This window comes from Geotrypetes seraphini, chromosome 9 (assembly GCF_902459505.1).
Source record: "Geotrypetes seraphini chromosome 9, aGeoSer1.1, whole genome shotgun sequence".
NCBI lineage: Eukaryota > Metazoa > Chordata > Amphibia > Gymnophiona > Dermophiidae > Geotrypetes > Geotrypetes seraphini.
Window position 1 is genome coordinate 88204814 of NC_047092.1, and position 27919 is coordinate 88232732.

Genomic DNA, 27919 nt, shown 5'->3' on the forward strand with positions numbered 1-27919 from the left:
TAAAGAGATCCCATCCTTCCAGAGTTTATGCTACCATTCCTCCTGGAAGGGAAAGCAAAACTATGGACAAGTTTGGACGTCGCCTTTACCAAAATGCCATGATGTCCTCCAAAGTCCTGAATTATAATTTTCATTTTGTCACTTATTTCAAGTTCCTCATTGATCTTCTTCCTAAATTTCTCAGCTATTTAGATACACAGAAGCACTTCAAATTCCAAGAAGTCATCGCTATTCTGTCACAACTCAGATTACATCTTCTCCAGTCTTCTTATGATGCCTTCGAGTCGTCAACCAGGGTGACTGCTTGTTCCGTAGTAATTCGCCGCTTGGCCTGGCTTTGCACCATTCACATGGACCCTAATCTTCAGAATCGCTTGGCTAACATTCCTTGTGCAGACAGTGACCTCTTTGTTGAATCTATCGAGGCAGCCACCAAGAAATTGTCTGAACATGAAAAATCTTTTGCTTCCATTGTCAGAACAAAGCCTAAGCCAGCTCCTGTCAAGCCTTCATGACCTCCTCCAATTTTCCAGAGGCGTTATGCTCCGAGGGCGGCTCCTTATAATCGCCGCCTCCCAGAATCGGAAGCAACAGAAATCTCAACCTTCTGCTGCACCTAAGGCTGTGCAGTCTTTTTAAAACATAGCATAACCTCCGCCGTTCTGTCTCTGTCCTCTCTTTCCCCTATAGGAGGTCATCTCCATCATTTTTATCACTGATGGAAGACAATTACATCCGACCTCTGGGTGATATCAATCATCGGAGAAGGATACTCTCTTCATTTCATTCAGGTTTCACCAGAGCTTCTTCCAAGAGAGTATCCTTCCAGTCCATCCCAGACTGCCCTTCTTCTTCAGGAAGCTCAAGCTTTTCTTCATCTCTGTGCCATCGAGCCAGTTCCTTTGGAACAGCAGAACAGGGGGTTTTACTCCCGTTACTTCCTCGTTCCTAAGAAGACGGGTGGTCTGCGACCCATTCTGGATCTCAGGGCTCTCAACAAATTATTAGTCAAAGAAAATGTTGTCCCTGGCATCCCTTTATCCCATTCTAGATCAGAACGACTGGTTATGCTCTCTGGATCTCAAGGAGGCTTATATTCATATTCATCCGGCCTCCCGCCAATATCTCAGATTTTGGGTAGGGAATCTGCATTATCAATACAGAGTGCTGCCCTTTGGCCTGGCTTCATCTCTCAGAGTGTTCACCAAGTGCCTGGTAGTGGTAGCCGCAGTTTTCAGAAACCATGGTCTTCAGGTATTTCCCTACCTGGACGACTAGCTCATCAAGGATTCCACATCTCAGGGGGTTATTGTAGTGACCCAACGGACTACGTGGTTCTATAAAGTTTAGGATTCGAAATCAAGTTTCCCAAATCCCATCTTCAACCCTCTCAGAATCTACAATTCATCAGAGCTGTTCTGGACACTATCCAACTCAGAGCATTCCTTCCGCAACGACGTCTGGAAGCTCTCCTTCAACTCTTGTCATGCAGTGTGTTCTGCTCTTCAATCACACCGAGACACATGATGGTATTGCTAGGTCACATGGCCTCCACAGTACACGTGATTCCTTTTGCCAGACTTCACCTCAGAATTCCTCAGTGGACCCTGGCATCTTAGTGGACGCAGGCTTGCAATCCACTCTCTCGACACATTACAGTAACTCCCTCGTTGAGACAGTCTCTTCGCTGGTGGATGCTCTTTTCCAATCTCTCCAAAGGCTTGCTGTTTCAAACGCCCCCTCATGAAAAGGTCCTCACAACAGATTTCTTGACCTATGCTTGGTTGGCTCATCTCGATGGTCTCCGTACTCAAGTCCACTGGACCAGTACGGATCGTCTGTCTCACATCAATCTGTTGGAACTCAGAGCGTTTTTCAATGCTCTCAAAGCTTTTCAACATCTTTTTCACGACCAGGTAGTCTTTATTCGGACGGACAACCAAGTCACCATGTACTATGTCAACAAACAGGGGGACGACGACGGGATCTCCCTTTCTTTGTCAAGAAGCTCTGAAGGTTTGGGACTGGGCAATCCTCTACAACACCTTTTTGAAAGCTGTCTACATCCAAGAGGCGAAAAATTGCTTGGCGGACAACTTGGGTCGTCTTCTGCAACCTCATGAATGGACACTCAATTCCTCACCTCTTCATCACATTTTTTCGCAGTGGGGAATGCCTCGGATCTCTTTGCAGCTCCCCACAACCACAAACTGCCCCAGTTCTGCTTCAGGATATATTCTCCTCATCGCCTCAAGGCAAATGTTTTCTTACTGGAATGGACGAATCTCTTCCTGTATGCATTCCCTCCATTCCCTCTCATTCTCAAGACTCTTAATCAAGTTGAAGAACGATCATGCCACCATGATTCTGATTGCTCCTCAGTGGCCGAGACAACCTCCCTTCTCTTTCAACTCAGCAGCAGGGAGCCATACCTTCTACCAGTTTTTCCATCTCTGCTTACACAGAGTCAGGGATCTCTGCTTCACCCCAACCTACAGTCTCTACACCTGACAGCTTGGTACCTCTCAACATAACTCCTCTTCAGTTTTCTCAACCTGTAAGAGACATTTTAGAAGCTTCTAGGAAGCCTGCCACAAGACAATGCTACCACCAAAAATGGACTAGATTTTCTACATGGTGCATTTCTCACGATAAGGAGCCTCAAGATTCCTCTGGATTATCTTTTGCACTTATCCACCTCTGGCCTCATGTCTACATCGATCCGAGTTCATCTTAGTGCAATTGCTGCTTTCCATCAGCCTATTGAAGGGAAACCCCTCTCTGCTCATCTGGTGGTTTCCAGATTCATGAAAGGACTTTTCAACCTCCTTTCAAACCTCCTCCAGTGGTTTGGGATCTCAATGTTGTTCTTGCTCAATTGATGAAGCCTCCATTTGAACCAATGTCTACGGCTCATCTGAAGTATCTCACTTGGAAAGTGATGTTTCTCATTGCCCTCACATTTCCTCGAAGAGTCAGTGAGCTGCAAGCTTTAGTTGCTGATCTACCTTTCACTGTGTTCCATCATGACAAGGTGGTCCTTCGTACTCATCCAAAATTTCTACCTAAAGTGGTTTCAGACTTTCATCTCAACCAATCTATTGTACTTCCAGTGTTTTTTCCAAGACCTCATTTTTGTCCTGGAGAATCAGCTCTTCATACTCTGGACTGTAAGCGTGCTTTGGCCTTCTATTTGGAACGCACCAAACCACATAGATCTGCCACTTTTGGGTGGAAATAAAGTGTGTCTTATGGAGTGAAAAATACGGTAAATTTTGTTACAAATCTATGGCACCCCAAAGTTGAAGCCAAAAATTAGCAAATTGAGGTTTGGTCAACTTTGGCATTGAGGCATCAGAACAGTGCTTAACCTAGACTTTTAAAATTCTAAAAGCTTATTAAGTACAAAAAGTTGCACCAATAGACTAAATTTCAGGCCGATGTTAGCAATACTCTGTGTACAGGAGGCCCTTGAAGTTGCACATTTGTTTCGTAAAACACACACAAAAATTTTAAGGCCTCTACTTAGGCACGTCTTACTACATGAATTTCAGGTTTTAAGGGTTAAAACTTTGCATGGCTTAGTGCCATAAGTTAGGTAGGGTACCTTCATGCCAGGCTTCATTAAAATTGAAGATGGTAAGGTGGGGACCACTGGTACAGTTGACATGGACTGAGCCTCTAAGAAGTAATCCAGGGGGTTGGCTTACACTACGGTGTGGAAGGCCTTCCAATATTGGTGTGTCCAAGTCCAGGTGGATCCACATTCAGCTCTGATCTCTCTGATTACTTAGTAACATAGTAGCATAGTAGATGACAGCAGATAAAGACCCGAATGGTCTATCTAGTCTGTCCAATCTGATTCAATCTAAAAATTTGTTGGGGTGTTTGTTTTTTTTTTTTTTTCTTCTTCTCCTTAGCTATTTTTGGGCAAGAATCTAAAGCTCTGCCCGGTACTATTCTTAGGTTCCAACTAATGAAGTCTCCGTCAAAGCTCACTCCAGTCCATCTACACCCGCCCAGTTATTGAAGCCTTCCCCAGCCCATCTTCCCCCAAACATATCTGTTCCTGAAGTATTTAGGTAACTGACCTATACAATCTTAGTCCACAGCAACTGATCTCTAGAGCTGTTAATCACTAACCCTTAACTTTGTTAATTCTTCTCAATCTGTATCATCTTTTAATCATTGTAAACCACATAGAACTTCACTGTCCAGCAGTATATAAACTGTTATTATTATTATTATTATATAGACACAGACCATGCAAGTCTGCCCAGTACTGGCCTTAGTTCTTCAATATTTACTATTATTTTCTGATTCTAGATCCTCTGTGTTCATCACACGCTTTTTTGAACTTTGTCACTGTTTTCCTCTCCACCACCTCTCTCGGGAGCGCATTCTAGGCATCCACCACCCTCTCTGTAAAGAAGAATTTCCTTACATTGCTCTTGAGTCTCCCAACCCTCAACCTCAAATTATGTCCTCTGGTTTTACTGTTTTCCTTTCTCTGGAAAAGATTTTGTTCTACGTTAATACCTTTCAAGTATTTGAACGTCTGAATCATATCTCCCCTGTCCCTCCTTTCCTCTAAGATAGGGGTGTCAAAATCCCTCCTTGAGGACCGCAATCCAGTTGGGTTTTCAGGATTTCCCCAATGAATATGCATGAGATCTATTAGCATACAATGAAAGCAATGCATTCAAATTGATCTCATGCATATTCATTGGGGAAATCTTGAAAACCCGACTGGATTGTGGCCCTTGAGGAGGGACTTTGACACCCCTGCTCTAAGGTATACATATTCAGGGCTTCCAGTCTCTCCTCATACGTCATTTGGCGCAAACCTATCATTTTCGTTGCCCTCCTCTGGACCGCTTCAAGTCTTTTTGTGTCCTTCGCCAGATATGGTCTCCAAAACTGAACACAATACTCCAAGTGGGGCCTTACCAACAACCTGTACAGGGGCATCAACACCTTCATTCTTCTACTGGTTACGCCTCTCTTTATACAAACCAACATCCTTCTAGCAGCAGCCACCGCCTTGTCACACTGTTTTTTTGCCTTTAGATCTTCGGACACTATCACCCCAAGGTCCCTCTCTCCATCCGTGCATATCATCCTCTCCCCTCCCAGCATATACGGCTTCTTCGATTATTAATTCCCAAATGCATTACTCTGCATTTCTTTGCATTGAATTTTAGTTGTCAGATTTTAGATCATTCCTCTAACTTTTGTAGATCCTTTCATGTTTTCCACTCCCTCCTCAGTGTCTACTCTGTTACAAATCTTGGTATCATCCGCAAAAAGGCACCCTTTTCCTTCTAACCCTTCAGCAATGTCACTCACAAACATATTGAACAGGATCGGCCCCAGGACAGAACCCTGAGGGAATCCACTACTCACCTTTCTTTCCTCCGAGCGACTTCCATTAACCACCACCCTCTGGTGTCTGTCCTTCAACCAGTTTTTAATTCAGTTCTCCATTTTGGGTATCAGCCCTTCAAGTTTGTTCAAGAACCTCCTATGAGGAACCGTGTCAAAGGCTTTGCTGAAATCTAAGTAAATTAAATCTAGCATATGTCCTTGATCCAGTTCTCTGGTCACCCAATCAAAAAATTCGATCAGGTTCGTTTGACACAATTTACCTTTAGTAAAGCCATGTTGCCTCGGATCCTGTAACCCATTAGATTGTAGGAAGTTCACTATTCTTTCTTTCAGCAACACTTCCATTATTTTTCCAACAACCGATTCTTGCCTTTCTTCCTGCTGGAAGATAATGGCCTTATGGTGGCTTCTCTGCGGGTCCTGGTAGCTGGGCTCTCTTACTTAGAGCCCAGGACAGTTGGTCCTCTGGTGGCTCATCCTGATGTCACTCCATTCTTGCAGGGGGTCCGTTGTGTCAGACGGCTGGTTGTCCATCCCATCCCTGCCTCGGACCTTAGCCTGGTGCTGTCTAGCTTTATCTAGACTCCTTTTGGTCTTCTTTCAAATGCTTCTCTGTTGGTTTTAACACTCTAGGCCGTTGTTTTGGCTTTTCATGTTCATAGGACAGTATGTTTGCCTGCCTTTCTGCCAACAGGTTTCTTGACTCAGAACTGCCTGTTGAAGAAACTGGTTGTATGCAAGGTTCTGCTGCATTATTTGGAGGTCACAATTGAATTGTTCCTTTCTGACCATCTGTTTGTACTGACTCATTTGATTAAGCGAGGTGCTCCCGCTTCTAAGGCCATGATTTCCAGATGGCTCCATAGGGCCATGCCATCAGCCTACATTCTTTCTGGAAAATAGTCCCCTGTTACCGTCAATGCGCTTTTTACGAGGAGTGTGGCTTCTTTGTTGTCTGAAGCTAAATCTGTCCCTCCTGAGGAGATTTTTGGGGTTGCAATGTGGTCTTTTCTTCCCACGTTGGTCAAGTTTTACACAGTGGCTGTTGCTGCATGGCAGGACTCGGCCTTCAGGTCCTCGTTCTTAAGGGCCAGTGCAGCAAGCCCACCCTAGCTTTTTTGGGGGGACTGCTTTTGTACGTCCCTATTGTCTAGAATGTCTCTCCTATTACACTGGAAAGAGATTATGTACTTACCCTGGTAAGCTCTTTTCCAGTAGATAGGTGAGGCATTCTAGACTCCCTGCCCTGTTCTTTCTGTGTCTGTTTACGGTTTGTCTGTTTATGCTTCTCCATGCTACTTCTTGGAGACCACTCAGCCTTTGAGGGCTGGAAAGAATTTGTATATATGTTCCTTTTGTTGAAGTTATGCTGCGCTCCTTTGAAGCCTGTGTTGGCGATTAATGGTACTATTTCATTCCTTTCCACAGAATGCTTTGTTTAGCCTGTTATTACAGGTACCTCTACTTCACATATGTGGGTGCCTCTCGGTGCTTGGGTACTGACTGTAGAGGGTGCTAAACCAATCAGTGAAGTACTACAGAGGCAGAGTGAAAAATTTCAGCCGAGCATGCGAGTATGGGGCAATAACCCTATTGTCTAAAATGTCTTACCTATCTACTGGAAAAGAGCTTACCAGGGTAAGTACATAATCTTTTTGCTTAACATAGTTTGGGTAGCATAGTTGAATGATTTTTCTTGTTCTTTAATTGTGGTTCACATTCTTGAATTTCTTCTTTGTAGCCAAAGAACATTCAGCAGTATGAGAAGGTTCAAAAAGCCAGTATAGAGGGAATTGCTATTCAGGGCCAGCAGGGCACCAGGCTTCTCCCAGAGCAACTCATCAAAGAAGCATTCATACTGAGTGACCTCTTTGACATTGCAGAGTTGGCAGCTGTGGAACTCCTCCTGGCAGGTAAGCTAACATAAATTTGTTTCTTGTCTGTCAAGTAATGGGGTGGTAACTATTATTGTAGCACTTTGGCAGTTAATCTTATTGGATCCCTGTCTTATATATGGGTGTTTGAAAAAATCAAAAGTGCCTTTTCATATTGCTTGTGGTCTGTCTGTCTTATCGATGCACATATATATATGTATGCAATGTTCTCCCTAGCGGGTTTTAGCCGGGCGCTTCGCCCGGCTAATTTAGGTGAGCGCCCGGTTGTCAAAATTTTTAAAAACCCTGGAGCATGGGTTCAATTTGCTGCAGGCTAAGTTGGGAGATAGGGCAGTGAGTTGAAGGGAGGGAGGGAGGGAAGGAAAGTTATGTGCGTGGTGAGTTGTGCCTAAGGAAGGAGGAGGAGGAGGAGCAGGAGGAGGCGGGGTGGGCTGGTAGGATGTTTGGTTTTCGGTTTGCCTTTGGAAAGAGGGGGGGGGATATCGTCTGCGTGCTTGGCCCCTCTTAGTGCTCGTTGTTGTGCTGCGGTGCAAGGCGGGTGGTAAGCCTCTTGGCCAGCCAGCATGGGGCTGCGGAAGAAAAATAAGAGCCCCCTGGTCTTCAGCCACGAGTTTGTGTTTCAAAATCATGCCAATATGGTGTCGTGCGTGGCCATGGTCATCCTGCTGGGACTTATGTTCGAGGTATTGGAAAGCCGCTACCGGTGTGGTCTGAATGTGCATGTCAGCCTGTGCAACTTATGTAACGAAGACCCCCGTCCTCCCTGTCTTGTCCCAGCGCGCCTAGCTGCGAACCACTTGTAGGGCTTATCAAGTTTCTAAAGCCTTATCCCACCAAACTGAGGTTAACGGTTTTACTTGCTTCGGTCCTTCCTCGCTGCTGGGTCCTGCCTTCACGGAAACAGAAAGTAGGCAGGACCCGGCAACGAGGAAGGCCCGAAGCAAGTAAAAGCAGCAAATTGTAAGCTTACAACTTGCCTAGCGACTCTGCCGACGGGTGTGTGAGCTGGGAGGGATGGGAAGAGAAAACCTGCTGCTGCACCAAATGGGGGAGGGGAGGGGGAAGAGAAATGTTCTGCTACTTCACCCAATTTTTTGGGGGAAGTGAGCATGGGTATTGGATGCTAGCGCACTCATAAAGCTGCAGTTGCCAATTAAGCTGCTAGCTTCCACTTAAGGTGTGAAAAATAACAAAAATATGGAAAATGAACGCATAATGCAAGGTTCACCAAAATATAATTTTTATTTATTGTTTTTATTTTTCTATCATGAAACTCAAAAGACTAGGTGCATTAGCGGGAGGTCGTTATAGTTGCCAAAATACTGGCCTTCTGATAACGAGCTCTACTCGATACTTCGAAGCTCCCCATTATATACCTTAAGTCCAATATGACATCATTGGCCCGTGGGCCAATCCAAACTAACAGAGGTGGTCTTCAAAGTTAGACAAAGAAAATTCCTCTACATGTTTAAAAGTTTCAGAAATCATATTTGTTTTGTTTACATTCATTTCATTTCTCTGATGTCAGAGAAAGGGCGGGATCGCCGGCAGAGGAAGCAGCGCAGGGCTCAGAGAAGGGGCGGGACCGCCGGCAGAGGAAGCAGCAGGGCTCAATGGCATCGGGAACCAACGGTAGGCTGCTTCTCCGTGCGGGGGGGGGGGGGGCTGGGGATGAATCGGACATCGGGGGGGTGCGAGCGGTCCTTCAGGGTGGGGGGGGCCAGCGGTCCTTCAGGGTGGGGGGGCCAGAGGAGAGTCGGGACGAGAGGAGAGTTGGGGCAGGGCAGGGCGGCAAGAGGAGAGTCGGGACGGCAGAAGGAGGTTTTAATTCATGGAGCAGCATGCGCGGTATACGCATGTGCGCGCTATATATTAATTTCTTTACATAAATTTCGGTTTCCCGAGCGCTATACCCGTGTGCGTGTTTTACACGGGTGCGTGGTATATTCGTGAAAATATGGTACATATCCAATATTCTTTTTTGTCCTTTTCAAAAAAGTATATTAAGAGAATCTGCATTTGTTAAAAAAGGTGCTGAAATATTCTCAACCTTAGAGAAAAAAGAAGGTAATCAAGGAGAAGGAGGGGCTGTTTCCCCCTCTCCCTGAAATCTAACAGCTTCATGTTACATCCTTCCTATGCTAGAGACTGCTACAGGTCTCTGACTCTAATTATTTCCAGATGTTGTACTCAGGCTTCCTTTAAATTTCTTTAGGTTGCAAATATATATAATATGTTTTTTTCAAAACCAATTCTTTTGTTCAATACACATCCACACACATCTCACACATTCAGGGGCCCCAAACATTCATAATTTCATTCATATTTAATACATATTATATCTCAGTTTGGGATACGTAATCTAATATACTCTTCCTAACCAGCCTGAGGCACATCTGATATCAATTAGAACCACAATGCTAGAAGCGGGAAACCTGAACAAAGCTGACCACAAAATGGAGTAAAACCAAGCAAAAGATACAGAAAGACAGAGAACAAAATGGAGTCCATATATATCCTGATTTCCTCCATGATCTAGCTTAATAGCAAAGTACATAAAAAGAATATTATTATGCTTTTCCTTAATATTAATCTGTAGTGTGTTTTTCTGGCCCTGGCTACATCCATATTCAGATTTTTATTCACCAATTTTTCGTACGCTTCTATTGGGTGTGGCCTTAACTAACACGTATGCTTGTATCTGACTAGAGTTACCCAGAATCATACGAAAAACAGGCTCTTTTATAGAAAAATTCCATAAAATACTGCACTATCATGTCCTGATGTCCATTCCATTACCGTCCCATAGACATCACCCCCTACTGGCCACGAGCCACTACTCCTCAGAAGGGAAGAGAAATGCTGCTGCTGCACCCAGGGAAGGGAGAGGAGAGGCAAGAGATGCCAAGACCATGGGAGGGAGGGAAATGAAAGGAGCTACCAGACCATGGAGGAAGGAGAGATGTCGGCACATATTGGGGGAGGGGGAGGAGAGAGATGCTAGGGCATGGGGGAGAGAAGGGAAGGAGATAAAGATGCCAGACCATGGGGTGAAGTAGGAAGGAAGGAAGGAAAGAAGAAGAGAGAAATGCCAGAGCATAGGGGAGGAGGTGAAGCTGAAATGAATCATGTACAAAGGAGATAAAGGAACAGGATATACAGTTTATTGAAGGGACATAGAAAGAGGGAAGATGCCATATGGAACAGAGAGAGGGTGAACACTGGATGGAAAGGGCAGAGAGGGTGGACAGTGGATGCAAGGGGTAGAGAGAGGGTGGACAGTAGATGGAATGGGTAGAGAGAGAGAGGGCAGAGGCTGGGTGGAAGGGGCAAAGAGAGGACAGATGTTGCATGGAAGAAAGTGAGGACAAATGCTGAATAGAAAGAAGAGTGAAGAGAAGATGATTAAAGCAGAAACGACAAAAGGTAGAAAAAAAATTGTTTTGTTGCTTTACGTAGAATCAAGTAGTATTGTAACTGTATTGATTAAAGTTTATAAATAGGAAATGGAAATAAGGCAGTTTTTTGAGGGACTAAACCCCTTTCTTCAGGTCAGGACAGGATACCATAACAGCAGAGGTGCCCAAATGATGATCCCGATCGACCAGTAGATCGCAAAGGCAATGTAAGTCGATCACGTTGCCTTTCTATTCTTTTTCTTCCTGCCTCCCCGAGCCAGGCCAGGCATGTACAAGCGCTGGACTTGCAAGACTTCACCTCTGACGTCAATTCTGACGTCGGAGAGGAAGTTCTGGGCCAGCCAATCGTGAGTCCGGCGCTTGTATGTGCCTGGCTCGGGGAACCAGCAGGGAGGGAGGGAAGGGTGATGGTAGAAAGGAATAGAACAGACATTGAAAGAGGGTAGAGAGGAACAGACCCTGAAGGGAAATGTGGAAGACAGAGTGGGGAGAAGATGCTGGAAGGGAAGAAGACAGATGCCAGACTATGGGGGAGCGGAGGGAAGAAGATGGGTGCTAGACCAATTGGGGGAGGGGTGAAGGGAGAGGCGCAGTAACAGCAAATGGAAGATGCAGAGAGAAGACACACAGTGGATAGAAGGAATTGAATGAGAAGATGTGGAAAGCAGAAACCAGACAACAAAGGTAGAAAAAAAATTCTATTTATTTATTTATTTTTTGCTTTAGTATAAAGTAGTATATTAGTTGTGTTGATAAAAATTTATAAACAAAACCCTGCCATTCATCTGGGACCCCTCTTGGGACCCCTATAGCATCTATGTATACATGCGGATCAAAACTACCAAGGAGATCACATTTATGTCGAGGCAAAGGGGAGGAGGAACCATGTGAATAGGAAGGGTGACCTTCAGAGAGGATATGCAGGGGCATGATAACCTTAGCTAAAGCGCACTGGCCTATCCACTGGCTGGGCAGTTTAACACGGAGCCGAAGGTCTCCACAGAGCCAATAAATATCACCTAGGGTGAAAATCTGATGCTGCAACAGTGGTGCATACGTATAATCCAAGACAGAACAATAACCAGGGGGAAAATTGCCTAAAAAATTACCCTGTGTCAGATTAGAAACATGACATGTGTAATTACCCTCATAGACGGTAATGGCTATGTCAAGCTTTTTCTGTCCAGGCAGCAAAGGGTATTTGGAATGCCACAGCGCACAAAGGGGATTGATAAAATTAGAGGAGGTATTGGTAAATAACCCAAAAAACATGGTTGGATACCAGGAGGAAGGTCCAGAGGTACAGTTCCTAAATGGGGTCTAGCTTGAACACATATGTAACAATTACTCTTATTTTGTTGATCAGCAGTGAATTTCATCCATTCTAACCAAAGGTTACGTTTTGAAAAACCCATAGTATCTTCAAAGGTGGGGTTGGCAATAGCCATCATGTCAGTAAGTTTATTTAATTTGAGGGCCAGTGAATTAGTATTTTTGGGGGCCCCACAAAATGGCGGGAGAGGATGAGTGGAGGTAGATAGATCCTGTAAGATAAACTGGCGGGGCAGATAGCTTGACCCACCCTTAAACCACATGCCCATAACGTACATGCCTTCATCGGTAGGTATAGGGTTTTCAATGGTAAGAGAAAGCTTAATAATTTGTTCAGGAACACCTTTCCTATAACAGTTTCCGACCTTACGAAGGGTCATATGGCTAAGCAGAGATTTACCATTTTGGTCCACTCTTATCTGAGCACTTTCTGGTTTATAAGCCCAGTCAGTGCCAGTGTTCCACCCTACCGCTCCCCAGGATGCACACTTATTCCCCCCAACGTGAGTCAGTAATACATATGTATACGTCTTTAGTTTTAGGAATATCCAAGGACCAATGGCACAGCTATGCGACATCAATTGATGAGCAGTCCACAATGTCACAATACTCAAAAGTGAAGGTGGCTACGTGCATACTGCTGGAATTATACCAAAGGGTAGTATACTGCCTATCTTTCTGGATTCCAATTGAAGGGCAGCCCTTGGGAGGAAGTCCAACTTGACTTCGTGTTCGCAAAGATGTGCCTGGGGTGTGGTTTACAGCAGGGGTATCATTTACAGATGGGTATAGGCAGAAAGTGTCATGGACCCAGGGCACATCATCCCTGTAGGAAACAGTTGGAAATGATCCATACAGGAAGAAAAACTAGCAGCAACGTTACCAGTAAGAGAATAATAAAGTTGGTAGAATGCTGCGATGAGATCATCATGTTGCTCCACTGGAGGAGGTGAAATCTGCGCAGGGACGACTTGCTTCTGGGGTTTTAGGTTAGCCCTCTTCAAGCGACTTGCGTGGATCCAAACAGGAGACTCCTCAGTGAATACAGCGGTCCTGGTCGCAGCGATCACAGTGGTGGGAGGGCCAAAGGGGAAATCCATCTGCTTCCTATCCTTGGAAAGCTTCTGGACGATAACTTTGTCACCAGGCTGAAAGGAATGGGTAGGAATCTGGAGAGAAAGGAGAGGTGCAAGACACGTTTCTTTCAACATGCCCTAATGTTTCAATGAGCTTTCTGATGTATTTTTCCTGTATCAAGAGGAGATCACTACTCTCAACTATTGAGGGTTTGTCTATCCACGGGGCGGGGAAAGGTCGTCCCATGAGAATTTCAAAGGGAGAGTAGCCAGTGGTGCAGTGGGGCTGCATCCTAATTTCAGCTAAAACAATAGGGAGGAATTTTTTCCAATTCACAAACGTGCCAGCTGTGGCTTTCCTGATTTTGTCTTTAATAGTCCTGTTCATGCATTCGACAATACCGGAACTCTGTGGGTGATATGGGAGATGAAATTTCTACTCAGTGCGGAGTGCGGTAGCTAAATCTTTGCATACTCTGGCAGTGAAAGCAGGACCATTCTTGAGTTGATATGTGTGGGACATCCCCACCTAGGGATGATTTCGCGAAGTAAAATGTTCACCACAGTCTGAGCAGTTTCATTTGCAGTGGGAAAAACTTCAGGCCATCGGGAGAACATATCAACAATAACAAGGGCATAATCCTGGTGGGTCCCAGTGGCATGAGGAATATGAGTAAAGTCAATCTGTAAGTGTGTAAAAGGAGAAGTGGGGTAAGTAAGGTGCTGGTGTGGTGCTTTATGGGGTATGTTAGGATTAGCGCGGAGACAGGTTAGACATCGACCTATATATGTCTGTATCAGGGAGCGAAGGTCAAGAATGAAAAAATCAGTGGAAAGAAGTTGAAATGTCGAGCGAGCACTGCGATGACCAATGCCATGATATTGGGCAATGAATAAGAGGGAGCTAGCGGCTGGTATACAGGGTTTCCCCTCTTTGCACCAAAGTCCGTCCGAAGGGCGGCTTTGGGCACCGGCCAGACGCCAGGCATCAAGTTTAGAGGGGGTAACAAAGGACTGAAGCTGAGAAAAAAGAGAAGAAGGGGGAAAAGCAGGAGGGGAAAGAAGAGGAAGAAGAACAGAGGAGGGAGGGGGGTCTAAAGCAGCTTGTTTAGCAGCGCGGTCGGCCAGAGCATTACCTCTGGCAACTTCAGTCAGGAGACCAGTGTGTGCACAACAATGAAGGATAGCAACTGCAGCAGGCAGGAGTAAGGCAGAGAGAGTCCGAAACAAGGGAAGAATGGGAAATGGGTTTACCATCGGCTGCCACAAAGCCACAACGTTGCCAGATAACACTGTGGTCGTGTACAACACCAAAGGCATATTTGGAGTCAGTGTAAATGTTAACGCGTTCACCAGAGAAAAGGTGACAGGCGCGAGTAAGGGCAATGAGTTCAGCAGCCTGGGCCGTGGGATAGGGGAGGGAAGAGGCCTCATGGATAATGTCAGGGAGTTCAACCACAACATATCCTTAGGGCGTGAGCAGAAACCATCAACAAAAATGAAGGAAGCATCAGGGAGAGGGGTAGAGGACAAGTCAGGGCAGAGGGAAGTGTCTTGGCGTATCAGAGAGACACAGGAATGATCAGGAGGAAGGGAATCCTGTTCACCCTTGAGACCCAAAAGACCATTTAAAAGGAGGGCGGGGCCGTAAGTTGGGGCAGAATATCTGATGGTGAGATTGGGATTAGAAAGAAGAATAACCTCATAACCACTAAGGCGCTGAGCAGACATATGCTGGGTATGAATGTTGCGAAGGAGGGCTTGGACATCGTGAGAAGTGTGAAGGGTAGTGGGGTGACCAAGGGTCAGAGGAGTAGCCATCTCTACCACCATAGCATATGCAGCTAGGGTTCTCAAGCAGGCAGGCATGCCTTGAACTTGAACAGGAGTGAATTTAGAAAAAAGGCAACAGGGCGTAATTTACCGCCATGATCTTGTGACAGGACACCCGCCATGGTTTTATAATATCTCGAGCAAAGAGATGAAACATTTGGTCATAATCAGGGAGACCCAGATCTGGGCTAGAAACCAAAGCACATTTCGAATGTCCAAAAGCATCCAACATTTCTGTAGTCCATCTGATAAGATCAGTCATTTCAGGACCTAGGGTCTGTCTCAGAATCTGGTCATAGAAGGAACAATCAGGGATCATAAGAACATAAGAAATGCCTTCTCCGGATCAGACCTAGGTCCATCTAGTCCGGCGATCCGCACACGCGGAGGCCCATTTAGGTACTCCTTTATGGAGACCCGGATTTCCCGTATCCCTCAATATGATTAGCAAGAAGTTATGCATCCAACTTGCGTTTGAAACTCACAACCTCCTCCAGGAGAGCATTCCAAGTGCCCACCACTCGTTGTACGAAACAGAACTTTCCGACGTTAGTCCTGAACCTGCTGCCGCTCAGTTTCAGGCTATGACCTCTTGTCCGTGTCACATCTGAAAATGTTAGTAATGCTGATTCCTAGTCTATTTTGTCAAATCCTTTTAATATTTTAAAAGTCTCTATCATATTCCCTCGCAGTCTTCTCTTCTCGAGGGTGAACAGTCCCAGTTTCTCGAGGCGTTCTCTGTAGCTCAAATTCTCCATACCTTTGATTAGTTTCGTGGCTCGTCTCTGCACCCTCTCCAGCAGAGTTATATCCTTCTTAAGGTATGGAGACCAGTGTTGGACACAGTATTCTAAGTGTGGTCTGACCATTGCTCTATAAAGTGGCATTATAACTTCTTCCGATCTACTCGTGATCCCCTTCTTAATCATGCCCAACATCCTGTTTGCTTTTTTCGCCGCCGCCGCACATTGAGCCAAAGGTTTTAGGGTTCTATCAATCACTACCCCCAGATCCTTTTCTTGTTCGCATTTGGTTAATGTCACCCCCAACATCCTATATTCATGTTCTTTGTTTTTCTTTCCCAGATGCATCACCTTGCATTTGTCTAAGTTAAAATTCATCTGCCACTTTTTCGCCCACATTTCCAACTGGTTGAGATCCTTCTGAAGATCCTCGCAGTCTATTTGAGCGCCAACCGCCCGACATAATTTTGTATCTTCTGCAAACTTGATTATATTGCATGTTGTTTCTTCTTCCAGGTCATTTATAAAAATATTGAACAAGTTAGGCCCAAGAACCGAGTCCTGAGGCACGCCGCTAGTCACTTTTTCCCAGTCCGAAAATTTCCCATTTATGCTCACCCTCTGCATTCTGGATCCATTGGCGGCAGTAACCAATCAATCCAAGAAAATTAAGCACGTCTTTCTTGATAGCTGGGCGGGGCAGACCCAGAACAGCAGCAATGCGGGAAGTGCTAATTTTCCTCTGACCATGAGACAGGACAAAACTCAGGTATTCCACCTCAGATTTACACCATTGCAGTTTCTTTTGTGACACCTTGTGACCACACACAGACAACCATTGTAAAAGGTTCAAACTATCAGCCTGACAGATCTCCTGAGTTATGGAACATAAGAGGAGGTCATCCACATACTGGATGAGGACAGAACCATGAGGGGCAGTCCATGGCTGCAGAGTAGCCCGAAGGACAATGGAGAACACCACAGGGGAGTCAACATAGCCCTGGGGCATTCTACATGAAGTATATTGCTGTTGCTTAAATGTGAAGGCAAAAAGGGGCTGAGTAGCCTCATCCTCAAGGACAGAAAAAAAAGCATTCTTCAGGTCAATGAAAGAAAAAGCAGTGGCTGCAGGTGGAATGGAAGAGAGGAGGGAAGGAACATCAGGGACAATGAGTGCAATGGGAATCACCAAAGCATTAACAGCCATAAGGTCTTGGACAAAACGGGGAGTGCCATTAGCTTTGACAACAGAATTGATGGGCGTATTGTAGGAAGAGATGGTGGTTTTAATAATACCGGAGGAAAGAAAGGAAGCAATCAGTGGAATCATGACTCTCTCCTTTTCCCGGGAGATTGGGTACTGCTTAATGAAAACGGGAGTGAGTGATTTCAGAGAAGCACGATAGGGGGTGCATGAAATAGAGCCTACGTCATTGTCAGCGGAAGCCCAAACCGAGGAGTCTGGGGGAAGGGGCAAAAGCATGTCAAGGCAAGTGGAAAGGTAAAGGGTGGACGGAGGACGAATGGGAATGACGGAGGAAAGGACATGCAAACCTCCTGTATCATCTGTAGTGAGCTGGATGAGAAGAGGGAAGAAAAGATCACGACCAAGAAGGCTGACAGGGCAATGTGGAATAATAAGAAAGGAGTGCTGGAATAAAGTGAAGCCTGTATCTGGATGGGCTACAGACAGGGGTGTAGTACAATAAGATTTAGTCAAAACCCCATTAATTCCCATGGAAGGTTCAGCATTCATGCGTGGACCCTGATAGTAATCCTCACTGATGGTGCTACAAGTGGCACCCAAATCTACAAGGAAAGGCACTGGATTCCCCTGGACAATAAGAGACATCAAGGGGGAATCCTTGGCAGAGGCAGAGACCAAAGTGAATGCTGGGGTATAAACCTCCGGGTCTCTTCATTGGGAAGTTGGGGGGGGGGGGGTTTGTGCCAAGAGATGGAAAAATGAGGAGGAGTGGCAGATGGTCTCACAGTAGAGGGAGGGATAGGCACCAAGGATGGGGCGGACTGAACTGGCAATGCAGGGGTCTGGGATGTGGGCATTGATTAAGCCAGTGACCAGTGTCCCCACAATTGAAACATCCAGTACTTCAGGATGGATTATTACTACCTCGACCGGAGGCAGGGGCCCACCCCCTGCAAAACCCGCGACCCCCTCTTCCACGAGGTGCGGACAGACGCGGTCCCCAGGTGGGTGGCTGGCCCTGATAAAGCGGGATTTCCCAAGGTTTAGAGATCTCAAAGCAACCTGCGGCTTCTTTTTCCATTAATTTATTCTGAAATTCGGCACGAGAACTAGTAGGCCATTCTGAAATCATTTGTTTGACCAGAATTTGCAAGGGAGAACGGAGGTTAGAAAGGAAAGTCTGAATAAGTAGGGAATCCATATTTGCATGGGCACTGAGACCTGCCTCTTGGGTCCAGGTTTCATTAAACCTTTTCCAGAAATCCACAACAGTTTCACCGGATTTCTGTTTGCAAGCTATGGCAGTGTAAAGGGAAGATCTAGATTTAAAACACCTATCAAGCTCTGCCTGCAATTCATTCCACATAACTGCATTTCCTGCTTCAGTATTAAGTTTATAAGCTGTAGCAGTGACAGTAGCAGGCTCTAAAACACTGACACTAGGGATGTTAGACCAGTCCCAGGGGGAACTGGGTCCAACAATGCCATCTATAATGAGGCGCATATCATCCTGCGTATAATTTCAACCCTTGCACGCTCGCTTTAGATAGTGAAATGTGGCACTAGCAGAGACAAGAGGCTTGGGGCAGTGTTTAATAATCTTGTTAATGTCTTCTAATTCAATGGGTTTCTTTAAGAGAGTATCCCCCACTGTGAGAAAGGGCATCTGTTCTTGCATCAGTTCTTGTACTTCCGCAACCCTTTGAGTGCCGCTACGAGTGTGGAGGGGCGAAAAGGAGATTACTGGCCCCCAGACGGTGGGGCTGGTAGTGGATACAGTGGACGAAGGTAGGGCTTGGGGCAAAGTATCATTAACCTGTCCCGATGCAGCTGCACCGGAAAGGATGGGAGGTGGAAGAGGAGGAGGAGGGAGTACAACAAGAGTACTACCAACAAGGAGATCGATATCATCCTTAGATAAGGAGGGATAAAGTTTAAGAGGAGCACTGGGTGATGGAACTTGTAAATGAGGACGAGAAGCACAGACAAATTTTTCTGCTTCATGTAATTGAGCAGGGGAGAGAATGGACAGCTTGGAAGTTTTGTCTTTGGCAGTGGCTGACCAATAAGGAGCATATGTAAGCCAGTTAATGCCTCCCCTTCTCATGTATTCTTTGTCCCAGTGTGGGTCCCCTAAATAGTATGGCCATGCCTCATGATCCCCCAAACACAAATCCTTTATCATATCCATATGGAATTTATCATTTGCCCCATCTCGGGGAAACGAACTCAAACTACGAAGTCCTTCAGTCCAACCAGCCATATTATCTACCCAGGGGCAACATAAGCCTTACAAGTTTCATCTTTCTTAGGAGGGGGGTGAACCTTACTGCCTTTCTGACCCATTACAAAAACAATATAACAATGCAGAAATTGTCGCTTACCTTATAAGCGAGGTACAGTAATAATATACAATAAAATCTTATACTCTATTTCTTATCTCTAAAGCGATAGAAGAGAAAAGCGCATGCAATAAATGTTACCCCCACAGATGACAGAGTGGGCAGGCGTCTCTATAAATAATCTCGTTCTTCCCGAAAGAACGGCAGCTGCTCACATTCGCGGCGGGAGTTTCCCCAAAACTCCACAACAGAGATAGACTTCCCAAAAGTCTTACTAAAAAAATAAAGGTTTGGAACAGGATGCAAATACCAGTGAGCATTAAAGAACAGAACTCAAAATTCAGAAATACTCACAAGGTACTGGTGATGTCCAGTCCATCCCGGACACCGTCCCACAATTGAAACGAACGGGGTCCGTTTCTTGGTCCTGAAACCACCTTGCACACACTCTGTCGCCTTTTCAGATATCTGGAGGCAGTCCCCTTAGGAAGGAAGGATACTCAGACTTGTCCTAAAGAGATTGCCTGTTTATTATTAGTCTTACATCCAGTTTTATACCTTTTTACATGGGTCAGTGGTATCAGCAGATGACGTGAGTACAAACCATATTTGGAAAAGGGTACATAAACTACAAAAAAGTAACCAACACAAGGAAAGGGGGGGGGGGTGAGAAGCATATGTGCTTCATTGTCTAAAATCTAAAGGTGCTGTCTTAGCAACAGTGTCTTATCTAAAGCTTCCCTTATCTCTCTCAACCAGAACACAGCTGTGGGGGGTCGAACCTCCATTGTCCCAAGCAGCTAACTTCATAACAAGATAAAATAACCTTATCTCAGAACATATCAGCAGAATCAAAACAAACTGTGTCTATGTTTGTGTTTCCCAGCACAAACAGAGTTAGAAAACTTTACAAGATATGTGTGTCCCTTCAACTGCTACCTTGGCACAACTCAGGTTGCATCTCCTTCAGTCATCTTATGATGCTTTTGAACTTTCCTCCAGGGTCAGTGCATTCTCGATAGGGATGTGCTACTGGCCTGGCTTCTCACCATCAATATGGATCCCAATCTTCAGGACCATCTGGCTAATATCCTTTGATGAATCCATAGAGGCTGCCACCAAGAAGTTGTCTGAACATGAAAAATCTTTTGCTTCTATCGTCAGACCTTTATCCCCTTCTAGATCAGAATGATTGGTTATGTTCTCTAGATTTCAAGGAGGCTTACACTCGCATACCCATTCATCCAGCCTCCCGTCAGTACCTCAGATTTCGGGTGGGGAATCTGCATTTTCAATATAGAGTGCTACCCTTTGGCCTGGCATCATCTCCCAGAGTGTTCACCAAGTGCCTAGTAGTGGTAGCAACAGCTCTAAGGAACCATGATCTTCAGGTATTCCCCTACCTGGACGACTGGCTCATCAAAGATTCATCATCTCAGGGGGTTATTGTAGCAACCCAATGGACTATGTGGTTCCTACAAAGCTTGGGATTTGAAATCAACTTCCCCAAATCCCAGCTTCAGCCCTCTCAGAATCTACAGTTCATCGGAGCTATCCTGGACACTATCCAGCTCAAAGCATTCCTTCCTTAGCAGCGTCTGGATGCTCTTCTTCAGCTGCTTCACAAAGTGTCTTCCCTTTCTTCACTCTCAGCGAGACACATGATGGTATTACTCGGTCACAAGGCCTCGACTGTTCACGTGATTCCTTTTGCCAGACTTCACCTCAGAATTCCTCAGTGGACCCTGGCATCTCAGTGGATGCATTACAGTTACTCCTTCATTGAGACAGTCTCTCCACTGGTGGATGCTCTCTTCCAATCTCTCCAGAGGTTTGCTGTTTCAGATGTCCCCTCATCAGAAGGTTCTTACGACAGATTTCTCGACTTAGCTTGGGGAGGGGCTCAACTCAACGGTCTCCGTACTGAAGGCCATTGGTCCTGAAGGGCATATAAAAGGTAGACAGGGACAGATTCTTCACACTATGGGGAATCACAAGTACAAGGGGGCACTCGGAGAAATTAAAAAGGGGCAGGTTTAGGAAGTTCTTTTTCACCCAGAGGGTGGTGGACACATGGAACGCGCTTCAGGAGGCCGTGATAGGCCAGAGCACGTTACAGGGCTTCAAAGAGGGTTTGGATAGGTTCCTAGAGGATAAGGGGATTGAGGGGTACAGATAGGAGTTGAGGTAGGTTATAGGAATAGTCAGGGACCATTGCACATGTGATGGGCCTGGAGAGCCGCCGCGGGAGCGGAGCTCTGGGCGTGATGGACCTCTGGTCTGACCCAGTGGAGGCAAATTCTTATATTCTTATGTTGGAACTCAGAGCGATCTTCATTGCTCTCAAAGATTTTCAACATCTTCACGACCAGGTAGTCCTCATTCGAATGGACAACCAAGTTGCCATGTACTATGTCAACAAACAGGGAGGAACAGGATCTCTCCCTCTTTGTCAAGAAGCTCTAAAGGTTTGGAATTGGGCAATCCTCCACAACACCTTCCTGAAAGTTGTCTACATTCAGGGAGAGCAAAACTGTCTGGCGGACAAGTTGAGTCATCTTATGCAACCTTACGAATGGACATTCAATTGCTCACCTCTTCATCACATTTTTTCTCAGTGGGAAACTCCTTAAATAGATCTCTTTGTATCTCCTCTCAACCACAAACTGCCTCAGTTCTGCTCCAGAATATACTCTCTATACGTTTCTGTTGGAATGGACGAATCTCTTCCTCTATGTGTTCCCTCCATTCCCTCTCAATCTCAAGACTCTTGTCAAGCTCAAGAACGATCATGCCACCATGAATCTGATAACTCCTCGGTGGCCCAGGCAACCTTGGTACTCCCTTCTACTTCAACTCAGCAGCAGGGAGCCATACCTTCTACCAGTTTTTCCGTCTCTGCTTACACAGAGTCAAGGATCTCTACTTCATCCCAACCAGTAGTCTCTACACTTTACGGCTTGGTACCTCTCAACATAACTTCTCTTTAGTTTTCTCAACCTGTTCGAGACATTTTAGAAGCTTCTAGGAAGCCTGCCACTTGACAATGCTACCACCAAAAATGAACTAGATATTCTTCGTGGTGCATTTCTCATAGTAAGGAACCTCGACATGCCTCCTTGTTTTCCGTCTTGGATTATCTTTTGTACTTATGTACCTCTGGCCTCAAGTCTACATCTATTCGAGTCCATCTCAGTGCAATTGCTGATTTCCATCAGCCTATTGAAGGGAAACCCCTCTGTGCTCATCCGGTCGTTTCCAAATTTATGAAAGGACTTTTCAATGTGAAACCTCCTCTCAAACTGCCCCCAGTGGTTTGGGATCTCAGTGTTGTTCTTGTTCAATTGAAGCCTCCTTTCAACCAATATCTATGGCTCATTTGAAATACCTCACTTGGAAACTGGTGTTTCTCATTGCCCTCACATGAGCTCGAAGAGTCAGTGAGCTACAATCTTTAGTTGCCGTTCCACCTTTCTCTGTTTTCCATCATGACAAGGTGGGCCTCCATACTCATCCTAAATTCCTACCTAAAATGGTTTCAGAATTTCATCTCAATCAATCCATTGTATTTCCAGTATTTTTTCCAAGGCCTCATTCTCATCCTGGAGAATCAGCTCTTTATACTCTTGGCTGTAAATGTGCTTTGACCTTCTACTGAGAATGCACAAAACCACACAGATCTGCTCCTCAACTTTTTGTCTCCTTCGATCCAAACAAGTTGGGACATCCAATTTCTAAGTGTACCATCTCCAACTGGATGGCTGCTTGTATTTCTTTCTGCTATGTCCAGGCTGGACTGCATCTACAGAGTCGAGTCATAGCCCACAAAGTCAGAACCATGGTGGCTTCAGTAGCTTTCCTCAAATCCACTCCCATTGAGGAAATTTGCAATGCTGCCACCTTGTCCTCGATTCATACTTTCATCTCTCATTATTGTCTGGATGCTTTCTCTAGACGGGATGGCCATTTTGGCCAGACAGTATTACAAAATTCATTCTCCTAAGTTGCCAACACTCCCACCATCCCATTCTGATTAGCTTGGAGGTCACCCACATGTGAGAATAGGCTGCCTGCTTGTCCTGTGATAAAGGACAGTTACTTACCGTAACAGTTGTTATCCTGGGACAGCAGGCAGCTATTCTCAGAACCCACCCACCTCCCCTGGTTGGCTTCTCTGCTAGCTATCTGAACTGATGAGACGCGCCCTTTGCTGGGCGTGAAGACATTCGCGCATTTGCGATGCGGCAGACTCAAAACTTCTAAGTTTTCTACAAGCAAGTATGTTTGCGAGGCTGTCCGCATCCAGGCTCCGTGGATGACGTCATCCATATGTGAGAATAGCTGGCTGCTGTCCCTGGTAAGTAACTGTGCTAGAGAGCAGAAACAAAGTGGAATTGTCCAATCAGAATGGTGCACAAAAAAAATGTGTCTTTCAACTCATCTGATAAATCCAAATGTCTTTATTCATCCAAAGTAGTGCAAATTCATGCAGTGACTCAATGACTCGACATGTACATGTTTCGGCCTACCCAGCCTGCATCAGGAGTCTATGAATTATGTATATAAACATGAACAAATCAGTAAACATATATATATCTCATCATAAAAAGAATGTTAGAAAACAGAAAATAATAAATTGATAAACTTTAATAAAAATCAACATATTATAATCAACCTATAAATAAGAATATAAATGTGTAGTGCATATAGTATATCCATCATTGCTTAAAGTACATTTCATGCAATTTAACCTAAAAAATTATAGATATACATGTCTCTATCTTCTAAATTATATAATTAGAAAAAAACCACAAAAATTCATAGAGCAAATAACTCATCGAACCAATTAAGTTCAAATTAATCAATAGTCAACGATCACAAAAGTCATTTAATGAGTAGTTGATAAATGCTTTAATAAAAATAATATGAATAGGCAATGTATGCATTAAAACCAATAAGAAAAAGGTGTGTGGAACACTAAAAAACTATGAAGTTTATAAAAATGTCTCTTTGCAATGATGTAAAAATATATCTATAATACTGAATTCATCCATAAAAACTATAACACCAAATACTTAAAACACATAAAAAACTTAATCTGATACATTGAATTGCTTTAAAACATTGATGGGGAAATAAATCAACAAAGCTAAATTCATTTAAAACAACTAAAGGTAACAATCAGTGTATAGGTCCAATGTTAATATCTAAAAATGGTTCAGAATTGAATAATAAATGCTCTTTGTATGTAATTTCATAAAACAACATGACAATGATGTAAAGGAGTATCTAGGAAACTATAATATTAAAAAACTTTGATGTTCAAAAATATATATACAGTGGTGCCTCGCATAACGAACGCCTCACACAACGAACGCTGCACACAACGAACTTCATGTCTTGATTCACACAACGAACTTCGTTTCACACAACGAACTTCACACAACGAACTTCGTTTCACACAACGAACTTCGTTTCACACAACGAACTTCGTTTCACACAACGAAGTCGCCCGAGCTGCCGATGTATTGCATCCTTCCGCGCAGGCACTGCATGCAGTCGTTAGTCACTGCGCTTAACTGCCCTCTCTCACTGTATACAGTCGTCCTTTTAAGATAAACTCAATATTTTTTATATATCATGGCTTCTAAAAAAAGCAGGAAGGTGATTTCTGTTGAAATGAAACGGGAAATAATTAGAAGGAGTGAATGTGGGGTAAAACAGTGTGACCTCGTCAAAGAGTTTGGCCTCAGCAAGACCACCATTTTCACCATTTTGACAAATTTATCTTTTTTTATGTCATCTTAGCATATTTTATGCTGCAGAATGAATTATTTTTTTTAACATGTATTGTTATGGGAAAACGCGTTTCACATAACGAACTTTTCGCATAACAAACTTGCTCCTGGAACGAATTAAGTTCGTTGTGTGAGGCACCACTGTATATGTATATAAGTGCCAAAATTCAATTTAATAAGACAGAGAAGGACATTAATTTTAAAAAGGATAAAAAATGCAAGATAAAAATACCTGAGGAGTCTTTGGGTGTGCAAAAAGGTGCAAAATCTAATGCCAGCCAACCAAAACGTAACTTCCGTACTGATGAAAAATAAAAACACAAAAAAAGAAATAAATACAACTGAAAAGTGCCACAAAAGTGGTGTAAGCATGCACAGAATTGACCAGAAAAACCTACAGCGTGACAATGGAAACAACCGCAGTGAAAAAGAAAAAAAGGGGGAACACCCAAAGAAACTGGGCAAGAACGCCGTTAAACAATCAAAGAAGGAAGCTGCTGAATTAAAAGACCCAGTTGAAGAAACAAAGAGGGAGGGTGCTAAAATAAAAGATACTGACAATAAACATGGCGAAGGAGATTGAAAAACAAAACTACAGAAGCAAGAGAGGGCTTACCGAATCTTCGTGGTACTGCAAAATGCCGTGGCCTTGCTGCGAGTAAAAAAATCGATCGAAAAATCACAGAGTTTAAAAGGGGGCCGCGTGTAAACGTGCTGACGTCAAGAATCGAAAACGAGGGTTGAAACGCAGAAAAGCTGGTGGCCATCATGCCGTGTGAATATGAACATCATAAAACTATATTGAAAAAGGGCAGAGGATCAAATCGTATAAATTATTAAAAAAACTATGTGTGAAATATAAAGATAGTCTCAAACAATGAGTCGATTAAAAGTAATAAAAGAGAGTAAAAAACTCCAATGGATAATAAGGAAAGAGGCACAGGGTTATCATCGGAATGAATTTCAATGAAACATATAAGAGAACTCTCATTTGAACAGCTCTCATATTAAAATATTAAAACACATAATAATGAATCACATAATAAAAACCTTATTTCAAAAGCTCTCATATTAAAATGTTAAAACACATATTAATAAATCACATAATTAAAAGATGTAATAAACAAACCATATTGATATTAAAAATAAAATTGGACATAAAAGGCAAATGAAGCATCAATATGAAATGTTAAGTTTACATAAAAGGTCTCAAATCCAATTCTATATTCAAACCATGTGGGCTAATGGTATTATAATTGTGAATAAAACGTTGTTCTTCTCTCATAAATAAAATATCTGGGTCACCTCCCCTCCATCTGGTCTTCACAACCCTTAATACGAAACATTTTAAATCATTGATACAATGACCTTTTTCGTACCAATGTTCAACAATTGGTGCTGACTGTACATTTCTACTGATACAACTCCTATGTTCAATTAATCTCGTCTTGATCATACGTTTGGTTTTACCAATGTACCATTTTTTTTACAGGGGCATATAATAGCATCAATGACTTGTGAAGTCTGACAATCACTATATTCCCTTAGTTGAATCTTAGTGCCAGTAACCAGATGTTCATAGCTCACAACAGTCATATTGTGCTTGCATATTGAGCAATGTCCACACGGTATATGTCATAGAAACATAGAAGATGACGGCAGAAAAGGGCTATAGCCCATCAAGTCTGCCCTCCCTACTGACCCATCCTCTTAAGTCTATACCTAGCGACCGATATTCCAGTTCGACCCTCGTAAGGATCCCACATAGGTATCCCATTTATTCTTAAAGTCCAGCACGCTGCTGGCCTTGATAACCTGCGCTGGAAGCTCATTCCAACGGTCAACCACTCTTTCTGTGAAGAAATACTTCCTGATGTCGCCATGAAATTTCCCGCCTCTGAGTTTGAGCGGATGCCCTCTAGTGGTAGAGGGTCCCCTGAGAAAGAAGATATCATCTTCCACCTCGATACGTCCTGTGATGTATTTAAATGTCACAATCATGTCTCCCCTCTCCCTACATTCTTCTAGAGTGTAGAGCTGTAGTTTGTTTAGTCTCTCCTCGTACGAGAGACCTTTGAGCCCCGAGATCCTCCTGGTGGCCATCCGTTGAACCGACTCGATTCTAAGCACATCTTTACGGTAATGTGGCCTCCAGAATTGTACACAGTATTCCAGATGAGGTCTCACCATGGCTCTGTACAATGGCATTATGACTTCAGGCTTCTTGCTGACAAAGCTTCTACTGATATATCCCATCATCTGCCTTGCTTTAGATGATGCCTTCTCCACTTGATTGGCAGTTTTCATGTCTACACTGATGATTACTCCTAGGTCTCGTTCCGCTGAAGTACTAGTTAAAGTTTCTCCATTCAAGGTGTAATTTCTGCATGGATTACCGCTACCGAGGTGCATAACCTTACATTTCCCAGCGTTAAAGCCCAGCTGCCAGGTCGAGGACCATCTTTCCAATGTAAGTAGGTCCTGTGCCATACTATCCTGTAAATTACATTCTCTTACTATATTGCATAGTTTAGCGTCGTCGGCGAATAATGTTATTTTACCCTGAAGCCCCTGAGTCAGATCCCCTATTGAAAAGGAGTGGGCCCAGGACTGAACCCTATGGTACTCCGCTGGTCACCTCCGATGTTTTAGAGAGGGTACCGTTAACCATTACCCTTTGAAGTCTTCCGCTTAGCCAATCATTGACCCAAGTAGTTAGTGTTTCTCCTAACCCCATCGATTTCATTTTGCTCAACAGCCTGTGGTGTGGGACGCTATCAAATGCTTTGCTGAAATCCAGGTATACGATGTCCATAGACTCTCCCAAGTCTAGCTTCCTTGTCACCCAGTCAAAGAAGCTGATGAGATTGGATTGGCAGGACCTAC

The 27919-nt window shown here is 44.2% G+C and overlaps 1 protein-coding gene across 5 annotated transcripts in view; it reads left to right on the top strand.

The window, feature by feature from the left end:
• NUP205 (nucleoporin 205) overlaps window positions 1-27919 on the top strand; it is a 1504202-nt gene that overhangs the window by 26525 nt on the left and 1449758 nt on the right. For all 5 annotated transcript variants that reach the window (XR_004540594.1, XM_033957880.1, XM_033957883.1 and 2 more), the window contains exon 3: window positions 7130-7301. Coding sequence is in view for 3 of the 5 variants with exons in the window: in XM_033957880.1 (XP_033813771.1) it covers window positions 7130-7301 (172 nt within the window). In the remaining 2 variants the exon portion in view is untranslated. The remainder of the gene's footprint in view (window positions 1-7129; window positions 7302-27919) is intronic.